Raw genomic sequence first — 25,445 nt, forward strand, 5'->3', positions numbered from 1 at the left:
ATTTCTGACCTCCCAGTGGAGCTGGAGGCACGCACAGTAAGAGTCCCTCTGCATGGATCAGTAAAATACATTACTACTCATTACACACCTTGGAGCCTTGTCGACCAGGGTAACCAGGCAATCCGGGTACTCCAAGTTTTCCCTAAAAAGGAGCAAAGAGAAACAAAACAAAGATGATGAATTCTCATTGTGTCACCAGAGACTGCAGTAAAGTTCACAGAAGCATTTCAAAAAGCAATAAACCTATGACCATAAAGTTTTACTTTTGGTGTGGGAAATATTTTAATACCATGTTTATGAACATGACATCATCGCGTGCTGAAGCTTTCCGGGGTTTTCACCCAAATATTAATTCACTTTGGTCCATTTTGGTCATTATGATGTATGGTCGTAAAGAGGTACACGGAATCTGATGTAACCATCCTGTGTGCTTTTAAACTAAAGTCAAGCCTTTTAAATTTTATTCTATATTATGAATTCAGTACTTGTGACACTGGTGTTTTGTACTTTTACTGCACTGTTGCATCAGTTTTACACAAATCAGGATCTGGATGTCAGAAAAATCTAAAATGAATTATTTATATAGCTAAATTAGCATTACAGAGTAGCTTACCTGTGTGGCCAATGATGATAAAATTGTTAGTAAAATGACTTAGAACACGTGTGAGTTAGTTTAGAGCAACAAGTCTCCCACTTTTTAAATACTTTCTACATAACATGTGCTTATAGCACATGCCCACAAGTGATCTTGACACATTTCCCCCGGAGCGCTCTCTTCCGAGGTTTATTTATTTATTTATTTAATTAATTTAATCCTTCCTCTTATTGCAGACTTTCTTTTTTTTCTGGAGCAATAACTGCAGAAACTTTTCTACAACGCTTTTTGGAATTTTCCACCATAGCTCTCACCATACTCCTTGTTGCTGCTGCTCTGTAGCTAAGGTCTATCCCTACTTCCCTTATAGAATACATCTTTATTGCAAACTGTCACCTTACACAGAATCAGGAGGAAACATTAAAAACACACACACTGGAAGCATTGAGAAAACAAAATCAAAAGCAATGGCAAACAGAGAAAGACAACAAAAACAAAACAAATCTAACTTAAAATGAACTGAAGTTTTTTCCCTTCTTGCTCTGGGTGGTTAAAGCAAATCTTGCGGCGGCCTGTGTGGGAAAGTCGCCACAGACACCCAACTCCAAAACTCTATCCTACTTAGAAATGCAGAGCGCTTCCTGTGGCAGAAATAGGCTCAATCAGAATTTTGTGAACTCGTGTGCTACAGACTTGAATGTAAGCAAAGTTCATTTACATGTCCCACACGCTCTAAAGTGCAAATGGACTGATCTAAGACCATTTAGCGTATAAGAAAACAGTTCATTGATCAAAACTTCAAAGTATTCATAAACTATTATTTCTTTTCAGAGTCTTCACTTATATTTTAATCCTTTCATCTGAACTGTGAAGATGTTGTTGTAACCTTTAATACTAGCTTGTTAGAGTATAAATACTGCAGCACCATGAGGCAACATACACCAAGATCAAAGCTACATTTTGAAATGTTGGCAACGAAAGCCAATTAACTGGGACTGTTGTAGAGCTGAAGAGAGGTGGAGAAAATGTTACCTTCAATATGATCAGAACAGCTACAGCAAATCAACTCTCTTTAGACTTTTTTTAGGCTCATTTGATACAATTATTATTAGACTCCTTTTAATGTAAGGAAACAGCAAACCTGACCCTGATCTGGTTTTTTATCTCATAACAGCACCGCAATAGACTTCGTATTCCTAAACTTATTTATGTGAGTATTAACTTTGGCTGTGCTGGATGTCATTTTTTTACATTTGAAGCTTCTGTTGAGGTTTTTGAATGAATCTTCAGATTTTGTCATACTTTATGATCACCTTATCAACCTAAAAAAATGATAAGAATCCTTGATCAATCCTCAATTTGAATAAAGTTATTAATCTGATTGAAAGACTTCATTTTTTTTTATTAATTCAAATTTCTTTAACAATGTATTTTGTGAAAGACTAAATGCTAAATAAATGCATTCCAGCAGAATGTTCAGTTAGTCAAAAACATATTGCGAATTTGATTTGGAAAAGATTACATCTGTCTTTTTTTGAATAATGTTGACTTTTGGACTTAACAACACTGTGCAGTTATTGAAAATATTTGGATATCATGAGTCACAAACAATCCTAAGCAGCTCCACTACAATCTAATCCTACAAAAAAGTACAATACTAATAATATTTGTGTTGCCTAAACTTTATCTCTAACTGTGCAGAAACACGAGGTAATGGACTTACAAGCTTTCAAATGTCGACTTTATGAAAGAAGCTTCAACCTATTAATTGCAGCCCTATAGTATTTCAGCATTTCACACATTAATTACAATAAAATTTCACAGTTTTATGATTCAGTCTTTGCAGCAATCGATTATTTACCTTCTCTCCAGGTGATCCCATGGGACCGGCCTCTCCGTTGGGTCCTGACTTGCCCTTGGGGCCCTCGGGGCCGTCCTCTCCTCTGGCTCCGACCACACCAGCCTCACCCTTGATGCAAAGAAAAACAAATGTAAGCAGTGTTATTATTTTTACCACCCTATCGCTCTGTGCAGCTGCAAACTTGAGTGTTATCTTTAGAGATGATGCTTCACCTTGTCGCCCTTGAGACCCATGTCACCTTTGAAGCCGGGGAATCCATCCTCTCCCTGAAGATGACAGAGATAAAAAGCTGTTTAGAGATGAGTGTTTTATCCATTATCAAGAGATACAAATGATACAGTCCCCAAAAAAAGTTCTCAGTTCTTTTGAGGGCTAAAGACCATTTAAGTGACAAATCAAAGTGAAAGTTTGTTATGGCAGTACCACAACACTTTTAGCAGTCAACAGTATAAGGCCAACTTAGCATAGTTTAATAGTGACACCTAGTGGCCTTTTACATGAAGCATTCACAAAACCCTAAAGTCTTTCATTGCAGTTTTGCAGACACTCACAGTCACACACGTGTTTTTTCTGAATGTCTGATGTTTATAATACGGAAGTGTTTGTCACATAACAGTGTTTGGTGGAGGGGCATATGGTTGCTTATTTTGTAGACTTTTTGATAACTGCTAGAGGGCGACCTTACAGATGTTTTTTTATCTGTTTTATATCAATCTGTTGATTGTTTAAAGCTTGTGGATGAAAGAAAAATGTTCATGAAAAGGGACAATGAAGTCTTATCTTACAAACTTTACATACTCAGAATATTATACATATTTTGTATTTTACTTATTTTATAAAGTGGTGTGAAAACTGAAGTATAATGCAAATATTTTTTACTTACTTTCATACTTCTTTTTGCTACTTAATTACTCTGTAATTCTAAATGCTTTATATCAGAGAGACTGTAACTTATCACAATTTCCCCTTAGTGACCGATAAAGTATGGTACTCAAAATCTGAATCTGAAGCAGTTTTAAGGGTTCATTCAGAAAGGGGTGAGTCAAATTTAAGGACTTTTAAGTACTTTTTCAGTATTTTTTCAAATACTCATAAGACATCAGCAAAACATTGCAACCACAGCCTTTCTTTGCCTCCTATTATAAAATATTTATAAAATACACTTCATCAAATTCTTTATCATTCTGTTCTCCTCTCCATTATATTCAAGTACTTTTTCAAGGACCAAGTTAAAAAAAATCTCACTTTGCGAATTTTCCAGGACTTACACTTCTGAGTGTTGAATTCAAGTACTTCAAGCAACTCAAGCACCTTGTACAAACCCATTTTAGAGCATCTGCTATCTTTCTGTCTCTCTGTTCTTCTACTGACATCTGGTGGTTAAAAATCAGAATGCAGGTTTTTATCTTTTCCAATGCACCGCTATCATTGTCTCATGACAGCTGTGTTTTCTACATATTAGACACTAATGCCAATTTCCTGACATATTTTTATGCCTGAATCCAAAACAATAAATCATAAAACAATACAATATAAAAAACATACAATCCAATGTGTAACTTGGAATAGATATTGTAAAATACTTGTCCCAGGGGATTTTATGTAAGACAAAAGTATCAAAAGGGAAGAGCTTTTTACATCATGTTCAGTGTTTTCAGATAATCTCTGAAGAGCTTCAGTTTCCTGACAGTTGAGTGGAAAATCTATACAGTGGCTCTGAGGTAGCAACAGGCTACGTTAAACCACAGAAACCCGAGAAAACAATGGCAACAGATCAATCTCAGCTGAAACTACCCGACAAATAGCCTCATTCTAGTTTAATGTTCCACACTCCATTTCGGCTCGGCCTTAACTGCCAGCCTGACGGGCCTTTGAGAGATTTTTTCCACTTGCTGGATCGCAAGGAAGCCTCATTTGAGCAGGAATAGAATCTGTGATGAGTCTAATTTTAGAGGAATGACATCTGCCAATCATGATGAGGAAGAAAAGGAGACTGAAGGGGTGTTTACCTTTTCTCCTTTGCCACCTTTAAGGCCTCTGATTCCCTCAGCACCCTGTGGAGGGAGGACAATAAAGTCAGGATGAAATTCAGAGAAAATGGAAATGAATAATAGAAGGGTGGATCTGTATGACTAAGATAGTGCTTACTTTCACACCGCGGGGTCCAGGGTAGCCGATGGATCCCATAGGACCGGGGAGACCCTGACAGATTGAAAAGACAGTCAATGATTGGATGTAACCTTAAGTATGCATCAACCTTTACTGAAATATATGTTTGCTGTATAAGATAACCTCACTCAAAACCTTTTTCATTGATTTCCAATAATTTTTCCAATGTTATAATCAACAATTAACCCCCAGGAAGCAATTAGACAAGGTTACTACTACAAAACTACAAGTGGACAACATCACCTAATATCCAGTAGTAAAATAATAATACACAAAGATAATACATTCATAAAAAGTGAACTTTGGTGAATGCCCAATATCTACTTGAAAGTGGCCATAAATACTTTTGAAAAACAGAATGAATGAAATCTTTGAGATTTCTGGCATTAAGTAGTTTGTTTTGGTTTGAGTGTATTTGGTTTAATCCTATAGTGTGTATACTTTACTTAACATGATCAGATGTTAACATAAACTATTAGATGGATTACTGTATAGGGATGTTGCTGCACAGCTGCAAAACCTTTAGAGAATTAGTGTCTCTTTTTTCATGAATTGCACTGTTTACAGCAAAAACAGACCGTAAAAATGGTCTTTTGATATTCATGTTGACATGTACCAACATTTCCTACAATTTTAATGTCTTTAATTATCTAATACATGAAAAAAATATGATTTTTTCTTTTTAATTAAACCTGTTATGTTTCAATTTCATAATAAAAGCGCACTGACAACGTTTCTATCGACCGAATCCTGCCATTCGTTAACAGTAGGCTTTTTATTGTGAAATATTGTCATGATCATGTTGTTGATGATGCAGTGGCTTACACGACTCCATGAATTAGTGGAGTACTGACTTTCTATTGTGGTAATGCAGCAATTACAGCAGCAGGCAGCTCTTGTCTGTGTGAACACCACATTATGTAAAAGCAACAGCAGTTCAGTAAAGTAGGCGTCACGCACTGCTCACACAGGCAGCGAGGTGCAGGTTTTAACTCACTTTTGCTCAGTTCAAATAGATTTAACCTCTATGCAGCCACATTGTGTTTCACAAATTATGGCATGATTTTGATCATTTTCCTCATACATCTATAGCTGGAGCAACTTTATGATCATCAATTCAGAAAATGAGCTTGTTTTCAAATCTCTTCATCACTGCACTGGCTTTACACAAAACAAGAAATATATTTCCTTTTGTTTTGTCCCTTTTTGGTGGCGGCTCATTGCCCTTAACACCAAAAACAACCAGGCAATTACAGAATCTCACAAGATTAGCCAAACATAGAAAAGAATGAGTAGTTTAATTTACTGAATTCTATTTCTGAAATACCAGATATCATCTTAATTGTTTGGTTATATTAAACACAGGGCTCCCACACATTTCAAACGTTTTCAATGACCCTTCAAGGACCTACAATAAAATTTCAGTGACCATTGACAACATATGAAAAAAACAGAACTGTATAGTACACTTTAAATCAAATTTCAACTAAATTATCATAGGTGATCTGCAGACAAGAAGCAGTAAAGCTTGCAGAGGAGGAGAGTGACTGCTGACACTTTAGTTGGCCTGTTTGTTGATTTGTGTGAAAAAATGGACGCTCTGTTCCTTTAAATTACCACACTCTACTTTCAGAGCACTTAAAACAAAACCAAAGTGCACATTGGCAGTCTGACTGACAATTGAGCGCCCTGGGCTGCCCATGTCAATTTGCTTCATCTCAAAAATGCACATTTAAAGCAGTGGTGGGACGTATGGAAACAATAAATCAAACTGTCACAACATCTTTTTTTCTTGCCCCACTTGCCTGGTGTTTTTCAAACATGTCAAATTCAAATTCCAGCTGGTTGGCATAATAGACTGTATATAAAGAAAAAATATTTATATACAGTCTATGGTTGGCATACATAAAGGGTAAGACAAAACGGGAAAGAAAATGAAGAAATGTGCCTCGTGGTTTACAAAATGTCAAGCACCCACTTGTTAGAGCCACGCTTCGTCAACAGTTACAGAAAATAAATTTACTGTTACCCACAAAATATTACTGTAACACTTTAACTGCATACACAAAAATCCAGGATTTTTCTAATTTTTACTAATTCCATTACTTTTCTAGACTCAGGAAACAAGTCTATTAAATTCCATGACTTTTCCATGTTTTCCATGACTATGGGAACCCTGTAAATCTCATCCTGCTGGCACATTATGCAGGCTAAACAACTGCCACATTTAATTATTTGCAAAGTCTGTCTAGCACAGCTGCTTCATCTTTGAGAGAAATCTGTAATCACGTACATTACTGTAAAATCTAAATCAAAAGATGAACTACATTATACTTACAGCTGCTCCTTTCTCGCCTGCCGGACCTTCCTTTCCTGGGTGACCCTAAAAAAAAATGTATATTAACAGCTGATCATCTCCGACTAAATGATGCAAAAAAAGAGGGGTCAGATGTGTTACTTACAGGAGGGCCATCAGCACCAGGAAGACCACCTAAACCTTGTTTTCCTTGAGGTCCCTATAAATAGACAGCAATGCACGGAAAGTTAAATAGACAGAGATGTAGTTGACAGATGAGTGCATACCTCGCCATCCGTAACAGTGCTACAAAGACTGCCAACAGTTCATCTGCTTGAAATCTTATTGAATATCCACAAAACCACTAATAAAATACTTTCAGTTAGGCAAAGTAAGTGCTTATGCAGGACTCCTACGGTTATGTGTATACTTTATGTGTGTGTGTCTATCCTCGTGTATGTCATAGCTTTCAGAGAAGCAAGTAAAGGCCTATAGCTCAGACAGCAGTGTTTCTGCAGAATCAATTATGAGGTTTTGACTGAACCATTCAGTTATCGGGGCGGCAGAGTTGTGGTGGGAGGACTGAAGGGGGGACTGGGTTCCCTTTTTACTTACTTTTTCACCAGGAGGACCGATCGGACCTTGAGGACCAATAAGACCCTGAAAGACAATGCAGATAGGTCTGTTAATAGCCACATTTTAGTTTTTTTCCATAACCAGGCTTAAGTTTATTTTATTTATTTAATGTTTATTTAAAAGTGACACAGCATATTAATGAACGTATGTATAAAATACAAATGTAAATACGCTGGAGATAGCAGGACTGCTAATTTACATTTGTAGTCCCTCGGCAGGTAATAGACAATAGAAAGAAAGAAAGAAAGAAAGAAAGAAAAAAAGAAAAAAAATAATACAACAGTTCATACTGAGGACAAAAGTGCAATAAAAGCAGCAATGTAAATTGTCTGGCAAAAAGTGCATGATATAAAGTGTGGAATTCAGCACATGTTGAGTATGTGCATGTATTATAGATCACTGGATAAAAGGACAAGGAGCTACATTGGAGATACAATGCATAAGAAGAATCTTGAAATGATACAGACACAAAAGAAAGTGGCGCATTTGAGGGAAAACAACATCAGTTTTGTCTATGGGGCAAAGCTGATTCTATGTTATGGTTTGCTGTATTTGTAGTTATTTTGTATTCATCTACTTCCTTCCTTCCAGGGAGCTGTTTTTGTCACTCAGCTACTTCACACTGCTTATTCAGATGTGTTCATTCAGCTGTGAAAAAGGAGGTTCATTCTTTTCTACAGTCACTTTAAAGTCACACATCTTGCAGACTCCCCTAAAATCACTCTGTAAAGAATATATATATAAAAAAAAAGTTATTAACAGCTAAAATAAGCAGCAGTGTTACTTTTCTACGGGCAATGCCTTCCCTGAAAGGCATCAATCAGCCTCTGGCCAGGTTTAACTCAAATTAAGGTATTTATTCAACCTGTAGACCATCAGCACAGGTCCGAGCTAATACTTTCCAGCGGAATGACGCCATCCTGTCCAGGCTGTGAGCGTCAGCAGGGCTGAAAATCTCACCTGGCAGTGGTCATTTAGCCCTGGCTACAATATTAGGTGCACTGTTTTGTATTAAAGAGGACTCTAAAATGGAATATTTCTCACTGTGCCACCAACTGGACAATGTAATTGTGTTAAGTGCTATCAAATTAATACAATATGTCTCATCTCAGCAGGACAGAGAGGATGTTTTTCTTTCTTTGTGGCCGCAGAGAAACAATGTTAGTGAACACTTGTAAAGACCTTGCTCTGTTTTGGTGTCAGTTTTGTGGAATGCCCCATACAGTGGCCACAACTTGAGGAATGAAGGATGAGGAAAAAAAAGGGAAGTAAAGCAAAAGAAAAATAAGTCTGAGAAATGTTTGATTAAGAAAACAGGAGCACGAGTGATCATCTGAGTACACAGTACTCCCTGTTGCACAATGGATATGGCAGTGAGGATGGAGCATGAAGAGGACAGAGACAGAGAGCACAGGGACGAAGAGAGATGACAAGAGAGGAATGAAGAGATTGAACAAGAGAGGAGAGAATGGGGGACATATCAGAATTGATGGAGTGATCAGATTGGGTTAAGAAAAAACTGAAATACAGAGAGACATAAAAACTTACATGTGGACCAGGCAAACCCTGCTGCCCAGGAGGCCCTGGCTCTCCTTGTGGACCCTGTGCATAACAAATAAAAAGAGGAGGACGCAATTGAGATTTCAAACTGCAATTAATGCAATTTAATCTAATCTGTTGCATGATTTCATCCGCAAAATTCTTGAAAAAGAAATAATATTGAAAAAAAAAAAACAACCCAAAAACCAAACTGGATAATTTAGATTAAAACAGTACAAAAATTTGATTCAAAAATTCATTTAAAGGGCAAAGAGAACCAAACATTTACCCTTTGAACAGGAGCTAAATAGCATGATTTCTTTCAAAAACATGGGAAGAAAGCAATGAGCAATTTAAGAATTACCCAAAAATTAGTAAAAAAAGAAAAAAGGAAAAAAAAAGACAATTACCTGGAAAACCAGCAGAAATAAAAAAGATGAAAAATAAACAAAAAACAAGATAATGACCTGCTTAATAATAATAATAATAATAAGAAGAAGAATAAACATATATAATTGGGATTTTCATACATTTTACCCAGCTTTAAAATTCTAGATTTATTTATTAAAAAATCTATTAAGTCCTTGCAATTTTCATGACTTTTCTTTCCAGGTCACTCATTATTTTTTTCCCCTTGTCCTTTTGACAAAAATCAAACAAATTTACCCAGAGGGCAAAAGTTTAAATACTTTTGAAAGTCATCTAAATTAAATACAACAAAAGTGATCCCCATCCAGGTTTTAAATGGATAAATAGCCATTAGGTGTTTCTTTTGTTGTTTTTCTGCATCCAAACTGGATTAAGGGAAACTTCGGGTGACCTTGCTTGCATAAATTGATTGAATTGTTTTTATCCAATCTATATCAAGAATGTAGAACAAAGGTGGAAATGGTTGGGAGAAATATGATACACTGGCTCATACAGAGCTGTCTGTTTTCTGGCTTTATCCAAAGTTTTGTCTAGTTCCTATCAAAGCCAGCCCTGAAATCTGGTGGCTGGTCAGAATCTAAGTTTGGCCATGAAACACAGCCCTCTCTAAATACACGCTGTGGGGCTACACAGCCATCTGGGTATGGATTAAGGCTTAATGAGACGAACTGGAATAGTGGGCTGTTTGGTATCCCTGCTGAGAATTAGTGTGTCATAAACCAAACATATACAAAAACAGACCAGAGCCTTGTGATGCAGTCTGCTCCAGCTGTTGCAACAAACACGAAACACAAAAGCTGGATTCAGAGACGTTTAGGTTGTCTGACTGCGATTGTTTGCAGGGCCTTGAGTACAAAATGCAAAGTTGGGCGTTTGTGTAAAGGTATGTAGGGTGTAAAAAAAACATTTGGATTCTTTGCTCGTAAAGGATGTTTTAAAAGCATCCATATGTTAGAGGCTTGTGTGAACATCATAAGGGTTTGTAACGGATACTTCCAAGTGCTTTGATTTTTTGAGAATATGCCAAGATCAATACTAACTTTGAGAAATTAATGAGAAGCATATTTGCATTGTTTTGTGTCCCTTCAACAGCTGCTTAGTTCCTTGGTGACTCAGCGACCACAGACAACATGTGGGCTTGTCCAGCTGTCTTGACCGGTGATCTGTTACCTTCATTCAAACGTCCCACTGGGACCCTCCGGGAAGCTGAATGCATGATGGGACCATGCACAGACGGACGGGCTTCTCTGTTTGTAAGGCTTAATGCCTTGTCATCACAGCCACAGGCTTTGCAGTTCATGAAAAGGGTCTGACAACTACGATAAGACATCTTTAGTCTCCATCAACCATGTCTAATCAGCCAATTATCTATGACCACTCCTGCACAGGGGTGAAGGGTCACTGACCCGCGGCCTCAGGCTGGCCAAATTACATGCTGATTGCTTAAGGGGTCTTCACAAATATGTGCAGGAAAACTGGCGTTTACTTACAGAACTTGGGATGAACAGATATGCATGAGTATGTGAATGCTTATCTGTACATATGTGTATGTGTAAGCAAGTAAGCAAATGTGGATATGGGTTTATAATATATTCTCTTCTTCCTTTACAAAAAACGGTGAAGAAAAAATAAAAGCAGGGGAAAGAAAAGAAATATAACTGTCCTGTAAACTGTGCCATATCTGCACTACACAGGCATTATTATTGGAAATATTGTAAACAAAAAAAGTATTCTTTTGCATCTGTTGTGTTAAAAAGTGGCAAATAAAAATAAAATTGAAAAACAAGTATTTCTTACCATGTTTCCTTTAGGACCAGCTTGCCCATCAAGTCCAGGAAGACCCTGAATAGATAAGAAATTTCACAATGAATAAATTGAGCTAAAACACAAATGAATTTGCTGTTACGTTACATTATGCGAAAGGTTGGCAACGGAAAAATTCTGTCAAAACTTCATTTCACAAATCTTTTCCAAAACTTTTTAATGATATTTATCAACTCAGTGACTATTCCAGGCCTGAAAAATGTGATTGTGTACTTCCATGACCATTTTCCAGGTTTTCCATGACTGTGAGAACTCTGTGAGTATTTTAAGATTAAGTGATATAGGAGCTGTACTTACACGCTGTCCTCCAGGTCCTGGAGACCCTCTGGGGCCAAGCAAACCTCTGGGACCCTGTATATCAAGACACACACAGGTTAAAGAAAACTATGTCAAATAAAACTTAAATATATAGTCATTCATGCTGATTTGTCTGAAACTGAAATAAAAACTGAATATACTGATTATTAGGTGCGCTGAAAATCCTCAAAACTGTTTCGACTCAAGAGTCTGAAATTCTGACCCCTTGTGGTGATGTATGGTAACAGCAGGTGCATTTCAGGGAGCGTGCAAGAACAGTTTATCTTAAGTCACGCATTTAAAATCATTGCACTTACTGTGCTTTTTGATCTAATGTACAAGCATGTGTGATGAAATGCCTCACAACTATGTCTTTAAAAGGACAATGTTGTTTCGGGTATGACAGGGAGCAAAAACCATTTCTCATGCAACTCTATGGTCCATTTGCACCGAACAAAGCAGAATGCAGCAGTTTCTCGTGGGTAATGACAGAACAACACATTACCCGGTTCTATTTTCTGATCTATTATTCAGAGCCGTTCTGTCTCGGCAAGGTCGAGATTACAAATGGTCCTTGCAGGCAGGAATGTCGTTAGAGTTTCGAGAGGAGAGGAGGGCGAGGCTGCATGTTTAAATAATTGCCAAAATGAAAGTAGAGGAAGGACTGAGGGGAAGGCCTAATGTAGGAAAGGAAATCAGCAACATGATGGTCACATATTCATCATATTCTTATTTTCTCTTGATGTAATAAGGTGGAGTTTTGCAAATCTGGTCCAAATGTGTCATCTGATAATAAATACTTACACTCTCTCCAGCTACTCCTCTCTGTCCAACCTGGCCATCTTCACCCTTTGGATAGACAGTAAAAAAAGTGCAATATAAGGAATGTGGAGTTGTTTTTATGACTTTTAAGAAGAAGTATGAGTTATAAGGTGACTGTTGTGCTACATACTCTTGGGCCATCATCTCCTGGAGGTCCTGGAGGACCTGTAGAACCCTGTTCTCCCTGGAGGGAAAAGATCACAGAAAACGGAAAATCAACAAGGAGCGGGAGGTAACAAGAGAACCCACAAGCTTGATCCCTGCAGCTAAAAGAGAGAAAAAAAATATCCTCAAATGTATTTCTCGAAAACGTATGATAACGGGGTCAAAAATTCAGAAAATATAGAAAAAACGATGGTGGACGAAAGTAACAAAAAATGGCAACAAACTGCCTTTAATCTACAGTAAGCATGGTCACCACAATTGGCATGGAGCTATATGGTTTCCAGCATTTCAAGTGCTCTATAAGAACTCGCCTACCTCGAGTGGCCCTGTAATTACTCAGTATAGGATAAAGCATGAAAGGCAGTCCAGAAATACACCCTCTGTGATCTTTAGGCTCTCTACGCAGGGCCCGAATTCCACAAACACCAAATTCAGCACTCCTCATTCGCCTCCAGGCCTGGTTAAGTGGTTCGGGAGTCGGTCCCACCTCGCATAAGTGGGTCAAACGCCCTAATGAGTTCAGCTGGTTCAAGATTCATATCTCTCAACATCGTAGTGTACATGAGATGGATGGGAGGCGGCCTTTGAGCTACCAATCAGCCCTGATGCTGCAGTAAGGACAGGGTGTACAGAGGCAATGACTGTGATCAGTGAGATTTTTTTTGGGGTCTAGAAATGAGAGACTGTAGGATCTTATTTTTGGAGATAGTTTGGGGGTTGTTGAGGTCAGAGGACATACGTTAAAGACTTCTATCTCTCTTGTGATACTTACTCTGTGTCCCTTTTCTCCAGGAAGACCAGGGAGGCCATCAAAACCTCTGTCACCCTGAAACAGCACAGCAACAAGTGGTTAGCTTTAACAAACTTTTCAAATGCATCCCACAGACGCTCACGAAATTTGATGACCCTGTGAGCACTTCACCTTGGGCCCCGCCTCTCCTGGCATCCCTCGAGCACCATCAGCTCCATTACGACCCTGGAGGACACACAAAGATCATGTCAGGCTACATGGAAATCCCATTAGAAAAATATTTAACTATCTTTGATGATTCTGGAGGATAGACACAGGCAAGATTCGATCATTTCTCTAACTAGTTTATAGTTAAATAAACATGCCTTTATGAATTTACACAACACGCAGAGAACGTTATTGAGTACAGCTGACTCATTTGAAATCCAGCCATGTTTGAAACTCTTCTCTTTGGGCACTGCAGCATTCATCAATGCAAACTTGTTGGCATGAAATACTAGAAATTTGTGAATTCAAATGTAATCCTCTGCTGCAATGCAGTGTTGCTCTGGAAGAGATAATAAATAAAATGATTAAGTATAAAAACATCCTGGTTAAGCCTACAAAGAACTCTTACCCTCTTTCCTGCTTTCCCTGGTGGACCAGTTGGACCTTGAAGACCTCTGGGTCCCTGTGGGGAAGACGCATGAATGTTTTAAATAAAACATTAAAGATTGAAAACATTATTTATGTTAGGCTTTCTTTTTGCTGAGATGTTTGAAAGTAAAAACAAAAATGAGCTATTTTGTTAGTGGTGGGAATAACTAGAGGCCCCATGATACATGATCACGATGCCTAAGTCACAATACAATATTATTGCCATTTTAAACATTATACAATATGCAGAGTATTTCAGAAACAGATATTGCAATATATTGCAATTTATTGACTTTTTTCCCTCAACTGCAAATAATGTTCCCAAAGAAAAACTTTTTCAACAATTCTTTTATCTAATAAAATAGTTTTCAGACAGTTCATCTCACTCCAGTCATTTTTATTACAACAAAATGTATCTAGTTAAATTTAAAAAAAGCAACTGACTTTTTTTTCTAGTAGGCAAATTAAATTTAACAATTTCATAAATAATATTAAATAAAAAAGCAGTGCTTGGCATCTGTTTCAATACAATATTGCCACGCAAAATTTTACAACAGTATGCCGTATCGAATTTTTCACCCACCACTTTTTCTGGTACAAATCAAAAAAGGGTTTAACAAAAATGATATGTTCTTTGTATTTTAAAAAAAAAAAAAAAGGTACTCATCTCACCTGTGGTCCATTGTCACCAGAGTCACCCTTAAGACCGGCAGCACCAGGACCTCCCTGTTAAAATTAAAAGCACAGACACACAGATTTAATGAATGAATACATTGCAGTGAAGCCAAATATTTGCTCATCCCATCATTTGGCCTAGAAACGCAAATCCAAACACATGTAATAAAAGATTTCAATCTTGGATCGTGAATATAAAACGACCTCCTGGAGCATGTCTGCATGTGTACAATATCCCTCCGGTGTCCAAGAGCCACAGGATTGGTGTAACGTTCACATGTTGTTTGAGAAAAGCATTAAGGCACTGATCGTGTGGGAGACACACCCAAAACAAATGGAAGGCCTTAGCTATAATCGGTTTTCAATTATGTGTGAGAGGTCATCCTGTAACTAGCACAAATAATTTGCCAAACCTAAGTGTTTTTTGTCACGCATGATGGATATCACATGTATAAATGAATAAATGTGCTCACAGACTGATAGGGAGGAAGGTGGCGTGTGTGTTAGTGCGTGCATTACGCATTCATGGGTGTGTGTTAGGAAATGATGAATGCTGAGTTGAACCCTTCTCAGGAACAAGAGCTAATCACCTAATGTGCTTTTCATCAACTGTGAAATGAATGGATGCCACAGTAAGTATATTGATAGGATGGTGCGTGTGTGATTGAGTGGAGAGGGTTTTCATAAGGGACTCACCACAGGACCGGCTCTTCCTGCCATGCCCACTGGCCCGGGAGGACCTCTCATAGCCAGCTGTGGATCAGAAAGAAAGAACCAATAAACCACCAGTCAGCTAACAAAGTCGACACAAATAAATGTGCAAAAAACACCTTTTTCTTCCTCAGCAAAAAGAATGACAACGCATGTTTAGCATTTGAAGTGCAGCCATGTCTGCATGTTATGTTTTCTTTCCAGTAAATCTGTTAGCATTTGAAACTTCTTTAAAAAGATTAAAAATAAGTGGGATTATTCTTACTTTTTACTCTCAAGATGAAGACCATGACATGTAAAATCTTGTTTATGGGATATTTCTAATACTGCAAAATGAATGTGGCGCGGATATAAAAATGCTACACGTAGTTCCTGTACAGAAGCAAGAATTTGTGAAACTGAATTTGACACGACATTCACTCAGCTAACTGGGCTTAAAACCAAAGGGAATAAAGAATAAAGAAAATAAAACAGTAATAAAAAGCTAATTTAGCTTTTGTATGGCATGCACCAACTTTTCTTTGTTCTCGTTGAGGGTTTACCACTCTGGTCTTTGTTCCTGTTCATGGTTGACCACAGTCCTGCACTGCCAAAAAAGTTGTCTGGGATTTATTTGCGGCCTGAATGAGCGAATTTACTAATTTAAATAGAAGCAGTTCATACCCTGTGCTGCACTTAAGACCAACTCACATATCCGTATTTGCATTGTGGCAGGTGTGAGGGAACATTTCCAGAGTGCAGGTCAAAGAGAATTCAGCAAGTTTGACCCTTCAGTTCTCTTTGCGCTTTCTTTTTCCTGTCTCGGGCCAAACCGCTGGCATAAAGGACAAATATAGTGAGGTGGCAAGTGCTTTCAAGATGTTACTAAACACAGTTTCACCATTCCTGGCAGCCCTCCAGCTCCATAGAGTGTTGTGAATTTGTGAATATCCAGTGTTTGTGCACCATTTAATGACCTCCATGTGTTCTACTATAGATCACACCTTGCTTACAGCCGCAAAAGTCAGCCTGTTTTTCAGCAGCGTTATGGTTATCAAGACCCCTGAGGGAGTGTGAACATCTGGTGTGGTTTTATATACTACCTAACCTGGCACAGGTTCATATTTTGGAATTTAGGCAATTTATTGAATGAGTGGGAGTTGTGAATAGTGATTTCATTATTTACAACTCTTTATGGGCCATTTGATATGTATAATTGTGTTTTTCATAAGTTGGTCCTCATTATTTCTTAGAATTTGAATCTTAATTTGCTATCTGAACTGCATTCAGTTAAATCGCAGCTAATGAGAGTACACAGAGGCACAGATAATTATGGTAAAGTGTCCTAAATACTGAAAGAGATGCACCACTCAGACTTACCCTAGCTTGAGAAAGGATGGCCTGAGCCTGAGCTTCCTGGGCTGTAACCACGGGTCCCTTGTGTGCCTCACCGCCCGCACGGAACTGTCAACCACAACACACAAAGAAACACAATTAAAAACAAATGGACTTGTCTCTTTAACAGAGTGAGACGTCTAATAGTCTCCCCCGATGAGTGTGTATTTAAATCTTTTTTTTTTGTACCTGTAAAGCTGTCACCATGCCACATTCACACATACATACATATGCTGGCATGAAAGCACAGGCAGCATACACACATACACACACGAAATTGTGTCACCACGCTTTTCAAAGCCTCAGTCACTGGTTCCACTCCATTGCACTGGCTGACATTTACAAGGTAAGTGATTTGTAACCCAAAGAAAATAAGGTTGCGATCCTTTGGCCTACTGGTGATGCTATGAGGTAAACTTACTAAATGAAGCGAGTTCACGGGCTAGTGCCTGACATGAAGGGTTGTACAGTATGTGAGGGAAATAAGACAGACAGCCCAGTGGGCATGTGGAAAGCGGCAGGACTTACTGGAAGCATCAGAATGGTACCTGGAGGCCCAGGGACACCGTCTGAACCGGGAAGACCGGGACGCCCTGGAGGACCCTGCAGAATCAGAAGAGGGAGAGAGTTGGCTCTTCTCTAAGTACAAAGATAGCATGTCTCATTGTGAATGCTATTGGAGCTGAGGTCAGTGTCTGAAGAATATAAAATCTCCATTAACCCTGTGTAACCTGGGCAAAGTGGCTTGACTTCTTTCAAAAACACTGAAATAAGGCAATGGGCAACAAAAGAAGAAAGGACCCAAAAATTAGCAAGAAATTAGTAAAAATTAAAAGAAAAAGAAAGAAAGTTACCTTATAATTAGCCAAACAAAACAAAACACAAAATTACCTGGAAAAAGTGCTGAATAAAATACAATTATTCTGTAAAATAATTTTAAATATGGAAAAAAATGAGAATTACAAATATGTTTTTTCCCTAGCTTTTTTCCCTTTATATTCTCCCAGCTTATTTTCCCTAGCTTTTTAAAAATAATTTTCTAAATCTTCTAATTTCTTGCAATTTGTGAAACATTTTTTACGAGGTAGCTCTTTGTCTTTTCTTATGTTTTTGACAGAAATCGCACCAATATGCTCAGGGTTCAAAGGTTTAAAAATTAATGAAAGCCATCTGAAAGCAGCACAAAGAAAGTTACATCACTCCTGATTTCAAAGAGTTAACTACAATAATGCTATTCAAAGGATTTATATAGCATTGTTCTTAACAAACACATCCTTAAAGTGTTGAACTTTGATTATAAACTATTTTGTTAACTTGTGTACCAGTGAGTAACTAGGGACAGTTAATTAGATGCAGCTAACAAGCAAGCCAAATATTTTCCCATGAGATGATTATTTTCCCTTGCTCTCCTTAATCCCCTGGAGCTGCTCTGCAAATTGAAACAAAAAAAAACAAACCTGATATCAGTACTAACAAGCAACAACAGTAATAGCGCAGAAACTGAAGGCTAATCTGTTCATGGCACACTCTTTCTTTATCTACAATAATAATTTCAGTGGGAAGGTGCTTTGCTACAGTCTGCATTGTTGTTGCTCATTCCAAAGAGATAATTGACTAATCCCACCGAGAAGAATAAGACAGGGGATTCAATCACGAGTAAAGACAAAGAGTGTATTTTCGTTAAGCTGGCCTGGGGATATTGCCTGTAGGAGAGCACTGACTTTAAAACAAGACTAGAAATCCACAGCTATAGCCCTGTGAGAGTATAATTCCCATCACAGGCTAAAAAATTAAAGGAACACTACACCCCCAAAATGATCATTTGTGTATTACTTACTCACCCTGTTTTACCGTGGATTTTTTGGGGAAAATTTTGCATTCCTCTGTGGTGAATGAAAAAAACTTTCAGCACAAATTGCATGTTTTTGGTACATCATATGAATCATATGACTGGATAAATAAGACTAGGATTATCATGGTTCCCACACATGGACAAAATTTTATGGACAAAATTTCAACATTTTTCCATGACTTTTCAAGGACACATGTGGACCCCTATGACTTCAATTTATTAAGAATTTTCTGTTTGTTTCTTTTATTCTCTGTTCACCGTAGAGGCATGTGAGAAAAACAACTTTTCATTCATGAGTACAAGGTAACATGGGGTGAGTAACTGATATATAAAAAATTATTTGGGGGGTGCAGTATTCCTTTAACTTTAATAAGAGACAGTGCAGGGTATTAGCATCCTATTTTAGCATTATGGTCAGGACAATCTTGTCATGTACAAAAGATTCGGGACAGACGGAAAGGCATATTTGGTGCTAGATGAAAAGTTCACCAATGTCTTCAAGATTCATCCTCTGCAGTCCATGAAAGTCTGTACCGACTTTCATGACAAAATATCCAAAAGCAAAACAATTACATAAAAGTTACTCATACTGAATAATGACAGTAAGAACAAACAGTTCAATTATACTGAAGAGTAGAGTTTGATTTAATAAAGACAAAAACTTATCGTAAGGATCAAGACTGAGCAGTACCCAGTGTTTCCAGAAAATCTATTTAGCAGTCTTGTCATGTGCAGCAATCTCAGACTGCTCAAATTGATGCCATGTGTTCCCATCTGCCTCTTCCCAGAGGTGGTAAATACTCTCCATCCACTGCTGATGTAGTAAGCATAGCGGCATCTAGTGTTAATGACGGCCCTACATGCCTGGGAAAGTGGTGTTTGGGTGGAAAGAAGGGAGACGGTGATCATGAGAGAAATGAGCCGATCAAACGTCGAGTCCAGGCGGATACTGCGCAACGGAAAACCGCAAGACTACAGAAACGAGTCACTTTTAATGCCCCCGTCAATCCTCAGCAAGCCTGTTTCTCATGGGAGGAAATGAAGGGAGGGGGAGAGACTTTTGGACCAACAAAATATTTTCTGATCACTTAGGGAACAATAAGCCTTTTGTACCGGCAATGTCTGCTGGACGCACTGTAAGGAGGTGCAGATTTTTTGGTCAGCAATTAAAGGGTTAACCTCCAGAGACAGAATATATTTTTGCTAAAAGGGTGATGAAAGAGGGGTGCAGGGCAATCATCACATTTGTGAAAAACAAGCTGAGATCCAGCCGTCTGGAGGGGACAGGCACTTATTCTGTGTCATCCAATCAATCAAATGAAGGAGTGGCATCCCAAGGTGCTGGGAAAACCAGTTTGAGGACACATTTTATAGCAAGCTGGAGCTTCTCACAGGTTCTGCAGCACACCAACACAGCTGTTTCTGAGAACTTGTCTTTGTTGGTATATTGACAGTTTATGGGCATCTCATTTCCCTGCACCACTTTATGCTAATCCCCCCTACTGCTGCAGGAGTAAGCTGTATCCAATTGTGTTATTCATTCCATGGCATTGAGACTGTACTTCACAGCTATCCAGTAAAGAAGACAAATGCAGGGGCGTTTATATATATGCTGATTCCCATAATTCCACAAGATGAACTGCTAAGGTTAAAGTTAGTATTTTTAGTGCTTTTTTTTAATCAACTATAGGCTAGAAAAATATGTTTTGGTTGCAACTCATCTAAGGTGATTTGTGACAACATAATTTGTTTTTTGTAGTCTACAATGTCCATGAAGAGTAGAAAAACATCTGTATTCAGCTGTGAAATGAGACCAGTCTTCACTCACCCTCTCACCGTGATCTCCTGGGGGACCTGGAGGACCCTGCAATCCTGGGGTACCAGGAACACCCTAAGACCACACACACACACACACACAGACACAGACACACACACTCTTTAGCATATTATATCCCCAACTCCTGCTAACCAGCATTCCCACCACATGCAGCCTATCCAGTACTTCACATGCATGGGCCAACAAAGACAGAAGCAAAGACATGGGTTCAGAAAGAAATGAGCCTCAATATAAAATAGCCCCCAACCCCCCTTCCTTCTCTTGCACTCACTCACACAGAGACACGCACACACACACACACACACACACGTTCATGCACAAATACACATTTTGACTGTCTCTCCCAACTCAAGCTTCATTGGCGATCAGGGCTGATGCTCTTTCCATAAAGACATTTTTTCCCTCTTTAGCTGTTCTCCATCTGTGGAAGGCAGACAGGAGTGTGGGAGAATGTGATACTCACTGCTTGGCCGGGGGCTCCTTGGGGTCCTTCTATAAGCATCCCCTGAAAAAGGAAAAAGTGGATACAGTAGCATTATAGGGCAGCCTGTAAATCCGCAGGCAAAGGAGAATTGGGGGAAAATGAGAGCCGGAGGGTGCTTTGGGTTTGAGGTTGAGGAGTTTACTTATAGCTACAAGCTCAAGACGTTAACAATGCTTCAGCTATCTGATGTTCTTTTCTATAATGTTTGTGTGTGTGTGTGGTCAAAGATTTGAATGGGGGCCTGTGGTGGTACAGATGGCATGGGAGGAGAGACGTTAACTGCAGCCTCTATTTCAGTCAGTGTTTAGCCTGTAGTGGTAAATTGTATAGGATGGCTCTATAAAGAACGCATGTACTTTGCCGTACATGCTGCATTTTGTGTAGACAGCGGTTGTTTTGTCTACATCCAAAGATGCATGTTAAATCTCATCAAGAGTCTAAGTTGTAAGTGCTCTGGGGAAATTTAAAAATGCATGAAACTGAAATAAATAAACATACACACATATGGATGTAAACGAGAAATGAAATAAATATCTATTGTTTTATTTGTTTAAGAGAATAAATAAAAGAATGAATGAAAATATGCAGAGAGCCTGATTTAGAACGTTTAAAGACCTATTTAGTGTAATTCAGTTAATAAGAAAGCCAGTCACTAAATATGAAATATGCCACTTATCTGAACATTTTGTCAGCTAGAATAACATACCAACCAAGCAAAAGAAAGAAAGATAAAACAAAATAGCTAGATAGCTATCTTGCCAGCTTGACATGTTTGAGGGTCACTTGCGGTCATTTCAGAATTGACATGCAACCCACTTTTGGGCCACGACCCACCACTTGGAAATCACTGTGCTAACATACACTGATAGATAGCTATCTTGCTAGCTTTTTAAGAACTGGCTAGGTAACTAATGTCAGATAGGCAGCTAAATAGCCAGCAGGAAAGCCATCATATGCTAACATACAATGTTGCACTCAATCATGTTCACGTCATGGAAAGTCGTGAACAGAACGTCTTGAACTTTAAGTTCTTAAATTTCCACTTATGAGGTTGTGAATACCATCAGAGGGGGGCGTTCATATAGACTCTTATCTTGAGCATGGTAAACACGACCCCATTTAACGCTTCCTTCACATGCTCTTCAGAAATATTGCATTTTACCATATTAACTATGAGCACGTGAATGGCCCTCCAAAGTCATAATTACCAGAGATTACCAGATACCTGAGTTGCCAAGTTGTGACATTTACATGACGTTTCAGGGCAGCAGAAATGGCAGAAAGCATGGAAACAGTGTCAACAAATGACAATAAAAAATTAAATATTTCATTATCTTGTTCTTAGTTGCTATTATTTAAATTTAGTAGTTGCATAATTTAATAAATGTATCTATTAGCTGTAGCAAGCAAAAACAAAATTAACTATAAAGCATGCCAGGCGAGTATACTAACATTGATAACAATATTATTTTATAAACGCATAAACATAGCGGTCAAAAGTCAATGTTTGGTCAAAGGTAAGAAACCTTTTTTATTAATTCATGTATTAAATATCAATTTCAAACTTCCTCTTTAAACACTCTCCAACTGGGAAATTACAACCTCCCAACATCACATGAATACGGCATAAGTGCTGCTTTCATGTCCAGTCAAGGCTATCACATTAGCTGTAATATCAACCATAAAAGACTTAATAAAAGTTTAGTGGCTGGCTATTTAGCTATTGGTTAGTAAGCTAATGTGGGGAAAGGTTAGCGATAGCTATCAATCCATGTATGCTAACATATATGAATAGCTAGCTAACTTGTTAGCTTTTTAGCAACTGGTTGGGTTGCTAAAAAATATATGGGTGGCTATCTTTCCAATTATTTGGTAGTTAGGTAGCCTATCAAATTTGATGGATTTTCTGTGATAAAAGACTAAATAAAAATGAAGTGGCTAGGGATTTAACAATAGGCTAACGTCCTTTATTTACAGCATTATCTTGAATTCATTTTTTTGTTTTACAGATTTAGCTTAGAAGAAATTTATGAATGTGACTTTCAACATTGGAGCGCTGGATGTCAAACTTGGTTTAAAATATGATGTTTATTATCAGTATTTAATCACAGCAGCATAATAATCCACTTACTGGCTCAATGACGGCAGGTTCACCCTTCTCTCCTTTTTGTCCCAGGTAACTGTGTCCTCCCACCTACAGACATAAGACAGACCAGGTGAGCTTTTTACCCAGCTAACAGGCCAGACATTTATAATTAAGGGTAAAGAATCTAACGGTCTGAAAGCCAAAAATGGAAAAACTGAGGCAGCACCCGGATATTCTGTCCTTTTGGGTGTCTCCTCTTTTATAGGGGTTACTTGAAATACCAAGAAAACTGCTAAGAAAAGCTCAGCAAAGTGCTGACTAGTGTTCTGCACGCTTTAAAGGATTTAGGTAGTTCTCAAAGCAAAAAGATGATTTTTTTTCTCTGCCTGCTGGAAAAATACACATCAAGAATCATTTTGCAAGAAGCTATAATTTAGACTGACTCCTATTAGCTTCCCCAAAGCCAGAAACTGCAAAAAGACCCCAACTGTGCACAAATGCAGAGGTCGTTACCTGACACTATCCATACAATGACTTCACATGAGAAGAATTCACAAACCACCTACAGCAGGGTGTCCAAAAACCACTAGATTGTACATTTTAGCTTGAAGAGGAAACTCTTTTTGAGAAAGTCACGGACTCGGGCTGCGGTGTCCTGAGAGTGGAGAGCACTAATAGAGCGGTTCAGATAAAGCCAAGGCAGACAGATCTCAGGCCAACATCCAGACAGGGACACTGTCACTTCCTGCCTATAAGAATTTGGATCCCGAGGCAAGGAAGGGAGCTGGAAACTCGCCATGATAGACACTGGCTCAGCAGAGATTTCTGTCTGGTTTAAGATATTGATCTAGATGGATTTAATAAATAAACATGTGCAAAGACTTCGTTTGTTATCAGGTAATCCAAAGCAGATCAATGGTGTGATAACAATGGAGGGGCATGTCTTTGATAAACAGCAAAGGTCACTGAGGCCAAAGGTTAGGGAGGGCGTGTCTGTGCTGACAGCTGGGTCAACATCTGTTTATCTGTAGGAGACTTAGATAGACAAGGTGTGTGTTTGTGCATGCTGGTGTATTTCTGTTTATGCAGGATGCTCCAAGCTATAACCCGAAACCTTCAGAAACAACAAACAAAAAAGGGCACCCAACAAAACAAAAGCCAACATCTTCACCATCTTTCCACATTCCTAAAACAACCATTCTTCCTCCCTCCCACCATCACTCCTAACCACTCCAACACTTACATTGCTCTCTCTGATGTCTGTCTCTGCTGGGACACCAGGACCAAACTCGTCCTCGTATGCTGCTGATGTAGGCTTGGCGTCAGTGGGGCCATAATCTTCATATTCGCCATAATCGTACGGCTTCTCTACAACCTCTTCCTTCAGGTCGTATTCCTTAAACTCATACACATCAGTGGCAGGGTCCGCCTTGACTTGGGGGTCCACTGGGGCAGCGGTTTCCGCAGCAACAGTGGGGTCCACCCCGACCTGTTCCACACCAGTGATGTAATCATCCACTATTTCCCCGTCATAGTTCTAGGGTAAATCCAGGCATCGCAAAGAGGCAGCAGAGGGGAACATGGAGGTTTGGTTAGTGAGATGAAATCATGTGAACAGCGTTATTAATTCACATGTTTATTTTTTAATGACATGTTTCAAAGTCAAGGCATTAATATTTAGCTCTTAAATACACTGACATGATTGGACACTGACTAAGTGAAACTCCTTAAAAGAACTTTCATCTTAGTTGTGCACACATCCATGTCTCGTATTTGGGACAGCATCCAAAACTATGTGAGACATCACATACGTTTTGTCAACAGGCACTGTTATTAACATTAACATCTATAATCATATTTTATGTGTGGAATAGTTTTTTTGCAAAGCAATAAGAATAAGTTAGATGTCCCAAAATCTTGACACACTGATGGTTTTAAAAAGTAAACAGTTAGATATGGTACAATGTGGGAAAGTACAGAGCCCCTAAGGGGACATGGGGGAGAAAAAATAGATGAAAAGAAAGACGAAAAATAATTTTCAGTTCTCCTGAGATATTTTTGCATTCCTTTGCAAAACTTTTCTGTTCTGCAAAAGTGTCTTGAGAGAACCCAGAATTCTTCTGTCTTTTTTTTTTATCCATCTATTTTTTTTTCTTTTCCCTTTCCCCTTAAGGGCTCTGTAGGAAAGTGATGGTATACTGTCAAATGTATTCATGCTGTAAAATGACAGACTAGTGAAGTAATTTGGACATAATATTCGTACAACTTATTCTTCCGTCTTTGTCTAAAATGTCAAATACAATTTTCAAGAACTATTTAAGACCCGATGAAGTGCTAACCACAACAAAATTTGTAGAAAGTAGTATCTGTTTTGAAAATCGGTGCATTGAGGAAATGTGGCTGCAC

At 38.4% G+C, this 25,445-nt stretch overlaps 1 protein-coding gene across 1 annotated transcript in view; it reads right to left on the minus strand.

Annotated features, from left to right (window-relative positions):
• LOC121951566 (collagen alpha-1(XI) chain-like) overlaps positions 1-25,445 on the minus strand; it is a 115,559-nt gene that overhangs the window by 53,344 nt on the left and 36,770 nt on the right. The window contains exons 8-31 of the mRNA XM_042497943.1: positions 24,283-24,576; positions 23,085-23,147; positions 20,933-20,974; positions 20,461-20,523; positions 17,309-17,383; positions 16,766-16,849; positions 15,392-15,448; positions 14,693-14,746; positions 14,001-14,054; positions 13,556-13,609; positions 13,406-13,459; positions 12,599-12,652; positions 12,451-12,495; positions 11,647-11,700; positions 11,323-11,367; positions 9,106-9,159; positions 7,537-7,581; positions 7,088-7,141; positions 6,964-7,008; positions 4,605-4,658; positions 4,466-4,510; positions 2,669-2,722; positions 2,457-2,564; positions 89-142 (exon numbers count right to left, since the gene is read on the minus strand). Coding sequence (XP_042353877.1) covers positions 89-142; positions 2,457-2,564; positions 2,669-2,722; positions 4,466-4,510; positions 4,605-4,658; positions 6,964-7,008; positions 7,088-7,141; positions 7,537-7,581; positions 9,106-9,159; positions 11,323-11,367; positions 11,647-11,700; positions 12,451-12,495; positions 12,599-12,652; positions 13,406-13,459; positions 13,556-13,609; positions 14,001-14,054; positions 14,693-14,746; positions 15,392-15,448; positions 16,766-16,849; positions 17,309-17,383; positions 20,461-20,523; positions 20,933-20,974; positions 23,085-23,147; positions 24,283-24,576 — 1,605 coding nt within the window. The remainder of the gene's footprint in view (positions 1-88; positions 143-2,456; positions 2,565-2,668; positions 2,723-4,465; positions 4,511-4,604; positions 4,659-6,963; positions 7,009-7,087; positions 7,142-7,536; positions 7,582-9,105; positions 9,160-11,322; positions 11,368-11,646; positions 11,701-12,450; positions 12,496-12,598; positions 12,653-13,405; positions 13,460-13,555; positions 13,610-14,000; positions 14,055-14,692; positions 14,747-15,391; positions 15,449-16,765; positions 16,850-17,308; positions 17,384-20,460; positions 20,524-20,932; positions 20,975-23,084; positions 23,148-24,282; positions 24,577-25,445) is intronic.

The sequence above is a fragment of the Plectropomus leopardus genome, chromosome 12 (genome assembly GCF_008729295.1).
Source record: "Plectropomus leopardus isolate mb chromosome 12, YSFRI_Pleo_2.0, whole genome shotgun sequence".
Taxonomy (NCBI): Eukaryota; Metazoa; Chordata; class Actinopteri; order Perciformes; family Serranidae; genus Plectropomus; species Plectropomus leopardus.